The sequence below is a fragment of the Gossypium raimondii genome, chromosome 9 (assembly GCF_025698545.1).
Source record: "Gossypium raimondii isolate GPD5lz chromosome 9, ASM2569854v1, whole genome shotgun sequence".
Classification (NCBI taxonomy): domain Eukaryota; kingdom Viridiplantae; phylum Streptophyta; class Magnoliopsida; order Malvales; family Malvaceae; genus Gossypium; species Gossypium raimondii.
Genome location: NC_068573.1, coordinates 23,019,497 through 23,029,432, shown reverse-complemented (window position 1 = coordinate 23,029,432; position 9,936 = coordinate 23,019,497). Strand labels below are relative to the sequence as shown.

The 9,936-nt window shown below is 26.6% G+C and overlaps 1 protein-coding gene across 1 annotated transcript; it reads right to left on the bottom strand.

Annotated features, from left to right (window-relative positions):
* On the bottom strand, nucleotides 1–1,638 carry LOC105798661 (reticulon-like protein B9). Its single transcript, XM_012628813.2, has 4 exons — nucleotides 1,286–1,638; nucleotides 678–858; nucleotides 375–586; nucleotides 1–297 (listed from the first exon to the last, which is right to left on the bottom strand). Exons 1-4 carry the CDS (start codon nucleotides 1,389–1,391, stop codon nucleotides 140–142), a joined length of 657 nt encoding a protein of 218 aa, XP_012484267.1. The 5' UTR covers nucleotides 1,392–1,638; the 3' UTR covers nucleotides 1–139.
* Between the last annotated feature and the right edge of the window lie 8,298 nt (nucleotides 1,639–9,936).

The following is a 9,936-nucleotide window of genomic DNA, read 5'->3' as shown; positions in this document are numbered from 1 at the left end:
TCAGAAAATGGTTTTTTGCTTTCATTTAGATTCATTGATCAGACTGTAAATCTGTTTTATTAGACCACCCCATCGAACATATTTCATTATTTTACAGGATTTTATTTACATTTACATGTGGAATGGTAACATGGGCTATTTACGAATGTTTCTTTTCCTTGACTGTTCCTCTGGGTATCTTGTTAAGAAACCTTTTGTACACTTTGCTCCCCTTTCGAGTCATTTGGCCAGCATGATAATCAACTTCATCCTCATATCGAGTGTACAGATATGGCAGTGTTTCCATGCTCACAAGCCCTTTAAAGAAAAACTATTATTACTCGAATGCTCTCGATGCTTTAAAAATCATTAATAGTGATATGATTAAATCTTACCAATGAAGAGAAGGTTGACGAAGTCGAAACAAGATCCAATCACCGATAGTACGTAAAGAGAAATAATGACCAGAAAGAAATTGACAGGATCATTCCCACCAGCAATGTGGAGGAGCTTTTGAAGGAACTGATTGAACCTCCAATGGAAGAAGTAAACAACTTCACTGAAGGCAGCTTGATCCGATAACAACTGAGGGATCGTTGGACGTTTCCTTGGAGATGAAATGTGAATCAATATTAGGTTTGGATTAATGAATGTTAGGGTTTAGGGTGGTGAAGCAAAAAGAAAAAGAGAATATATACCATCCAAAATAATCAGCAGAAATGCACCAGATGAAGATGGCAAGCATGGCGGTGATGGAGATGTGACAGAGGAGGGTGACGAAGTTGTACTCGACCACCTCGAAGAGAAACCAAATGGTTGTCACTCCCGTTAACAAGGCGGCTGATACCTTTGGGTTCCTCCATAGTAATACATCAGCAACTGAAATTTTTATTTACTTTTATTAGACTCCCATTAACAAAATTTAATATCGTTAATTAGCCAATATTGGTTCATTAAAAATATTTTTAAAAAAAATAAATAAATGAATCTAGTTTTGATGAGGTCTTATTATAAAATAAAATAAATTTGTTTTCTAAAAAAGGTTATTGATAACGTCAAAAACATCCACATAAATGATTTATTGACAATATTAATATATGGTATGAAATATAAATTTAATTAAAAAGGTATTCTTACTTATCCACTATTTTCATATTAAATTTGTTTCCTTCTAATTGCTGCCACAACACAAAAAACTAAAACTTTGGTTGAAATTCTTTTCGATTTCAGTCTGCAATAACCTTATTACCAAACACAAAAGTAGTGAATATATATGGGTATGCAAAAAGAGAGATGGAAAGAATACCTTTTCCTCCACCAAGAATGGCATGCATAGGCCTTTGGCGTCCAAAGAGCTTTCCGCGTGGGGTGATCTCATTGTCGGACTCTGATGATGAGTCATATATCGGCATGGTTGAATTTCTGTATATGTATATATGGCTTTTGTTGCTGATGCTGAAAATAATGTTTGTCTGTGAATCACCAGTTTCATTGAACCAATCTTATACGAAATTGGATGGGGGGGTGTTCTAAGCTTGGCAAGAAAGTAAGTGAATAGTGGGCATAAAGAAGAAAGGAATGGCTTGGGGCCTTTAATTTCCTTTGCAAGGGTTATTACTTTGCATGCCCGCCACTGATCATATAAAGTAGTGAATCTTATTTTTCCATCTTGCCTTAGGAACCCCCTTCACATATACTCTTTATTAACAGGGAGTTGAAGTAGCTTCTGCTTAATTAATAACCCTTTTCCATTAGCTTTTATTTCAGGCATAACTTGATGCCTCCAACCCCACTTTTTATTCTTTCTATTAACTTCTATATTGTTATTAGAAAGGCGTCTTCATGAATAGTCATTTCCTTAATCTAAAGTCCCCAAGATAGTTAGATGACATATACTTTACTACTTATTAAGAGGTTGCGTCTCCATAGGCTCAAGATATGAGCACTATTTTACGATAAACCCGGCTTGACATATAAACATTTTATTATTTATAAATAATAATTTTAATTTAGTTAAATCAATTTAATTAATAAACAATTTTAAAAATTTTGATTATTAAAATATTTGTATTTAGAGCTGGCATACAGGCTTACTTTGGACTCAAATTTTTCTAATGAATTCAAATAATTTTGAATGTAATATATATAATGACAACATAATTTAATTTTGCCTTATAAAAACATAAATTATATATATATTTAATAGAGTTATTTTATATAAAATAATTAAAGTGCTTATTATGCTATGATATTATATAAATTAATGAAAATATTTTTATTGTTTCATTATTATTAAATTTATAAATATAATACTCATATTTTAAAATATTTATTCCAAAGCTCAAATATATTATACTAACCCTAAACCTAAAAATATATGCATTATTACCCAAACTAAAAAACTAATTCTAGCCCAAAATAAAAAGAAATTAAACCTAATACATAAATACAATCTGTAAAAGTTAAACCCAATTAAAATCTAATTTAATAAAATAATATTTTATAAAATATATTAAAATATTAATAATATTTTATGTATTTTAATTATAATTATAAACATGTATTTTAATATATTAAATTACACATAACGATTGATGTTATATCTTTTATTATTTTATTTTGTAATACTATATCACCTACTATTAGTAGATAATATAAGATAATATATTAATTATTATTATATTGGTTGAGATATGCCCTAAATCCCTATACATTTCGTACATTTGAAAGTTAGTCCTCCTATTATATTATATAATGTTATATCATATCATATAGTATATAATACTTTAATAGTTTATATATATATATATATATATCAATGATTAACCATTATAATATCATGTAATACTATATTTTTTATTATAATCTATAATATTATTGTTATACATAATAGTAGTACATTATATATTATTATTTATTATTATATTGTTTGAAATATTCTATATGTCTCTATACTTCAAGATGCTGAAATGGTGTTTTGGTTCTCAATTTGATGAATGGAGAAGATGAATACCATTTTGCTTCTTTTTTATTAATTTAATGTTAAATTTAATAATATTTTAAACTATAATTTTAATTAAAATTCATATAGCCGGCCACTAACTAACAAAAAAGAAGAAGCCCTAATTGCCATCTAAATCTTTGCAATAATGTTTTCCATCATTAAACTCCAATAAAATATTAGCAATTAACTCTTGTACTTTTTACGATATAATCATTTTTCTTAATTAATCAATCAAACATCAAAATTTCTAGACCAAACTTCAATACACCTATATAATAACTTGAAATATTTTATTAAATATTTACAGACTCGGTTTATAGAAACGAGGTCCTAAAATTTCATTTTTCAAAACCACTTGACTTTAGAGATAAACCACTTGAACTTAACTAATCATTCAGTTAACTAAAATTATCAATTCAAAATTTACTATAATACTATATTTGACTCTTAAATATTAAATAATAATATTTACAGACTCACTCGTTGGATTTGTGGTCTCAAAACAACTGTTTTTGACACCACTGAAAAATAGGTCATTACATTGGCAATATTACTCTCCTTTACTCTATTCATCCTTAATCAGATTGCTTCAAGTTGTTTAGAGGGGATGAGATTAAAAGCTACCTTGTCAGCAATAAGGCTTGTAGCTTGTGAAACAACAATATCATTTTCCAAAAAATCTAGATGGAGTATGCCTAATCTTCAATATATCTTCAATATGGTCAAATGAGTTACAATCTCATGCTTTACATGAGCATTTATCAAATGCTAGTATTTATAACTCAAATGTGTTTGATCCTTCCTCACACAAATTTGCCTATGTTGTGATATCCTCGTTCTATTTTGTTTTTTGAACATGTTTAGCAATCGAGCTAAAATTCTTTCAATCTCACATCATTTTAAAACAGTGGGATCTAAAGTGCCTTTCTTTCCTACAATAATGGCATACAAAATTCGTACGAGAAATAGGTTTCTTACAAAGTTTATTACAACCAAGTTCGGATCTTCTAACAACTAAGATATTTTTACTTTACCTTCCATATTTTTTGAGAATGGCTTTAACATCATTTAACTCTTACTCGTTTGCTTTCAAAGTTGCATATGTTTTAGAAATCATCTCATCCTTTTCTTTGGTAGTTTCATAAAGTATTGTGTTAATCTTCTTAAGATTGGCAAAAAATCATCTTTTTCTTTAACTACAATTTCAAATTCTTCCTTTTTTCTCCTTTGAGAATGATAACTTCTTCCCTCAAGAACTCGTTTAATTGGCACAACAATTCCATGTTCTTCAACATATGGCTAAAAGCTTCCTCTTGGTTGTTGAAAGGAACATCATTATCATGGTTTGAATTTGATGATTTAATCCCTGAAGGTGGACATGAGATAGAACGACATTTCTTCTTAGACTTCATTATTGCAAACTGTAGCTCAGGATCTCTTTCAAGTGCGTTTGAGGCCTACTCTGATACTAAATGAAAAAGCCTTGGTTTACACTTCATTCCAACTTTGGTGTTCAAATTGTTGTTGGAGCAGATAACTTGGTTGGCTACAAAATAATTTCATCCTAACTTCTATTAAAACAAAGAATAAGGTAGAACAAATTATGATAGAACAGTTTTAAGATAGTGAAGCAATGAGAGAAATAACACACGATATTTGTTAACACAGTTCGGATTCTCCAATCCTACTCTATGGAGCCTTGCTCAGAGAATGATTTTATTTCACAATTTTTTTGAATCAACTATTGGCTACAACCCAAACTATCCTTACACCGACGAATACTTGCTTCCCCAATATTAAACCCAAATTGTTACAAGCTACTCTCCCTAAATATCTTACAATACATTCAATATAATCTCCAAAGAATATTTGAAAGTGTTTCACAAAATATCCCAAGGAAAACACGATAAAGATAAGGATAATGCTATTTTCTATAAGGAAATTTTGAGCCAATCGTTCTTAGCAACAATAAAATGGGCTTCCCCCACGTTTATGACTTTTCTGGTTTGGCCAAAGATAAACATTACCTTTTATTATCAATAATGCCAACTTAAAAGAACTTTGACTGGAGCAAGCACTTGTTCTAATACCACTTCCAATAGTCTATGAGACAACAAGAGATAATTGAACACACCATGGAACAGTCAAAAGTTCCAACAAAAATTATAATGATATATTAATTTCTTGATTTTATCATGACATTAACCAAAAAATAATTAAATAAATTTATATGGCAACTCTTATAACATTTAATTGCTAGAACTTAATTAGTGATTTTGCTTTTTACTAGTGATAAATTAAAGTTATCAATTTAGATTAATTATCATTTAGGCTATTTTTGTTTCATTTAAAATAGCTTCGAAAAATGATTTCTAGAAAATAGATTGCTTTCCTTGAAAAAGCTAAAATGTTGTGTTTGATGAATCTGGATAAAATATTTGTTATCGTTTGACAAACTTCCTTGAATTTTTTAAAGTTTTTTAGTAAAACAAACATAGCATAAATTATATTTACTACAAAATATTTTTCGTAGAGAGTACATAGACAACACTTCAAAGATTACTTTAGAAGGGATAATTTTATATTGTATTTTCATTGTAATTTAAACTATTCAAATTTAAAGATACACGATATCTTATTATTTTAAATTATTTATTGCTTAAAATAAGAAAATATTTTACTATTAGATTAAAACAAAATAAAAATTTTGATTAGATAAAATATGATAAAATATTGAATTAACTTTATACACATTTTGACTAACATTTTATTATAATTTAAACTGTTGAAATCTATAAATAAATACTATCTTATTTTAAGATATTTTAATTGTTTTATATTACATATAATAAAATAATTAAACACATAAATACATGTACTACATATGTATCATTAGAAACTAGTAGCTAATAAATATGAAAGAAGGTTATTATAATAACAAATAATACAAATAACTTCTCTATTGTAAAATGTAACTATTAAACATAAATAATATTTTTCGGGTCCGTTAAGGAAACTAATGGCTAAATTAGTCTTAAAGGCCATTTTTTTCTTTAATTAGGCCTTTAGGCCGGTTCTTTTTCTTTTTTTTTTATCTATTTAGGGAAATAGGTCGATTTTAGGAGAGAGAAACGGAAAGCGCGTTAGCTGGGTGTGCTTTGTGCACAGTTGGCAGGAAAGTGCACTCAACTGAACGCACTTTCCCTTTAAGTTGCAATTTTTTATTTTTTTAATATAATTAATTTCTTTGGTTAGATAGTTAAATACTAGTGGTTTTATCCTTAAGTTCTACGTTCAATTCCTCTCTTACTCACATTAGTATTTTTTATTTCATGTTGTTTTAAGTTATTATTATTATTTTTAATTAATATTTTTAGCATATCAATTTCCTTAGTTAAATGGTTAAATATAATAATTTCATCCTTGAGACCCAAGTTTAATTCCCTTTTCTAAATATATTTGTAATTTTTACTTTATGTTCTTTCAAGCTTTTCTTATTTTTAATTAATAAATATATTTGTTTCAAATTATTTTTATTTTAATTCATCTTTTAAATATTTTTAATTAATAACTATGCTATTCATAAAATCAAATAATAAATATGTAATTATATAATAAAATACATATTTTACATATATCATTATGTTTAAAATATTTGAATTAATAACTCCTTTATATATATAATATAAACATCAACTATTTTATATATATATATATATATATATATTTTATATATAATATTTACATGTAAAGTATTTATTTTTTCCATGTATATAAAAAAGCTTGAACATCATAAAATAAAAATTAAAAATATATTTAGAAAAGGGAATTAAACTTAGGTCTCAAGGATGAAATTATTATATTTAACCATTTAACCAAGGAAGTTGATATGTTAAATTAAAGTAATAATAAAAAAGCTTAAAACAAGATGAAATAAAAAATACTAATGTGAGTGGCAAAGGAATTGAACCTGAGACTTAAAAGACAAAACCACTAACATTTAATCATCTAACTAAAAAACTAATTGTATTAAAAAATTCAAAAATTGCAACTTAAAGGGAAAACGTGTCCAGCTAGGCGTGCTTTTCTACCAACTATGCAAAAAACCACACCTAACTGGACACGCTTTTCGTTTCTCTCTCCTAAAATTGACCTATTTCCTTAAATAATAATAAAAAAAGAAGCCTAAAAGCCTAATTAAAGAAAAAAAAGAAAGATTAGAGTATAAAAATCATCCTGAACTTAAATATTTTAATCATTCTGAACTAATGTGGGTTTTTTTATTGGTCTAGTAACAAAATTAGCCCTCTAATGTTTTACACATTCTATCAATTTGATCCTAAATATACAATATTCAACAAATTTAGGCATTAATGTTTACAAAATTTGTCATTTTAGTTCTAATTCTAAAAGTTCAATAATTTGGCCTTCAACATTTACAAAATTTATCAATTTAGTCCTAACTCTAAAGATTAAAGAAAATAGTTTTAGCCCTTTATAACTCATCGACTAACCCAAGTGAGATATTAAAATATGAAAAGAGTATCCTCTTTCAAGGCACTTGCAATAATTTCTTTTACTATATTTAGGTTTCACATTGGACCAAACCAATTGATTTGGAATCTATCTAGAACACTTGATTGCATTACTACCTAAACAAATAACGTTTTAATGCCTTTTATTTTTTTGGATCTTAATTTTTTTGTGTGTTTTATCCCAACTTTTTCTTATTTTAATATTTGACATGGGTTAGCTGGTGGGTTATAAAAGGCTAAAAATAATTTTTTTCTATTCTCTTTAAATTTTTAGAGTTAGGACTATTTGACGGATTTTGTAAGTGTTGAGGGTCAAATTTATTGAATTTTTAGAATTATAACTAAATGAAAAAATTGTAAATATTGAGTGCTAAATTTGTTGAAATTTTTATATTTAGGATCAAATTGATAAAATGTGTAAACATTTAAAGGCTAATATTGTTACTAGACCAATAAAAAGCCCAAATAAGCAAAGTGACTAAAATATTTAATTTTGAAAAATTTAGTGACTAAATCGAAAAAGTTAATATTTGAGTAACCAAAATAAAATGAAAAACATAGTTGAGTAATTATTTTTGTAATTTATCCAAAAATCAAATGTTTTAGATGTTGTCATATGTTTTTTTTCTGATATTAACTTTAAACATTGTTTTTATTTTACTGACGGTGGATAGATAATTATTATTATTTAATAATAATGCATTCAAAATGCTAAACTAGATATGGTTTTGGTTTTTTTTTTCAAGCTCAGATTAATTAATAAAAAAATGAAATCATATTCATTGGAGTCAACCTTTAAACAAGATAACAAAAATTTTCAACTTTATTAGAAAAAAAAAACATTAAACTCTTCAACACCCAATCCAATAAATATTTAACTCCGAGAAACCCAAAATGTATACCATGTTTACTTGTGATTACCCACCGACGATGTACTTTTGGTACCTAAGAGTGATTACGTATCATTGGGCCAATTAAGTCTACAATTATTTCATACATTTTCCAACTCTGCACATGCAAGTTTTGATGCATTAAACCTGCAACAAAAGTCCTTTATTCCATAGTAATATAAACAGGCATAGGCAGGGCATACTGCATGCTTCATCATCTTCCTATCAAGTCAAGAGCAAATTCCAGTAAAAAATGGAAAACAAGATATTGGTGTAGGGTCAAGAACAAAGTTGATGCATTGGGCATGGAAAAATGAGGGTTTGCCAAAAGTGAGATAATTAATCATTGCAAACAAGAAATGTTGATTGAGTTCAGGCGTGAAGGTTCTTATGATTGTTTATTATTAGGGGCATCTTTTTTGACTCCCAGGAAACCAACAAATACTGCAGGTGTCTTGTTATGAAGCTTAGCACTCCCTTCAACTATCTCTATTTTGCATTTAACTTGTTTTTCTTTTTCTTTTTGCCAAATTTATCTTCTTCACTTTTTTCTCTTTTTCATTTTACTTGTGTCATCAATTAAAATAATATTAATCATTGAAAAATGTTATAACATTACTTAAAATTAAATACAAAATATAATCAGATAAATATAAATTTTGAATTATGAAATTTTTATTTTATATGTTGATCCTTACTCTCTTTTTCAAAACAAAATTTACATTATTTTTAAAGAATTCAAAATTCAAAAGTATAATATAATATTAAAATAAAATAAAAAATACATTCAGTGATAAGTAGATATTTATTTTCTATCATTTTTACACTTTTATAGAAAAATTCATCTTATTATAAATTACCAAATAAATTTAAAAAATTAAATCAACAAAAATATTAATTTTCAGCTAATTTAAGTTTTTCTAAAATTAATCCTTTCATAGTTTATTTTCTTTTATCTATTATTACACATCCTTTCAAAATATTTCTCATCTATCCAATTTTTTAAAAGCCATCCCACCATTTTTTAGTCAAAGGTTAAATAGTTGCTTTTAGTGTCATGTTAGCTCCACTTGGCAATATACATGGCTTGATATACACGTGATTTTATCCCAAAATGAGAATGAGTGAGAAAATAGGCATTAATCCAACATGGTAAATTAAATTAAATTATTTAAAATAAAAGTAAAAAAAAACCATTATTTAGTAAAATTTATAACTCAAGAAATATTTAATTCATATGCTATATCTTTATTCTAACTCAAAAGTAATATAATAATTAATGGTATTTTCAGTTATAATTTTACTAAATAATGTATATTCTATAAATTGAAGAATAATTGTATGAAAATATAAATTATTAAAAATTGGCATACTGGCATAAATCACCCTCAACCTTTTAAAAAAAAATCAATTTAGTTAATTAGATTTTTTATCTCTTTTAAACCTTAAACAATAACATTTGGTTAAAATGGTCAATTTTGGAAGGAAACCCTAATGGAGCCGTTAGTGTCTAATGTGGCATCCGCAT

What these genes read in the sequence shown, in the direction of transcription:
- LOC105798661 (XM_012628813.2), bottom strand. Translation starts at nt 1,391, where the DNA reads ATGCCGATATATGACTCATCATCAGAGTCCGACAATGAGATCACCCCA. An exon ending in CATTCTTGGTGGAGGAAAAG is followed by an intron (nt 859 to 1,285) that starts GTATTCTTTCCA and finishes TAAAAATTTCAG; the next exon opens with TTGCTGATGTATTACTATGG. An exon ending in TCTGCTGATTATTTTGGATG is followed by an intron (nt 587 to 677) that starts GTATATATTCTC and finishes TTCATCTCCAAG; the next exon opens with GAAACGTCCAACGATCCCTC.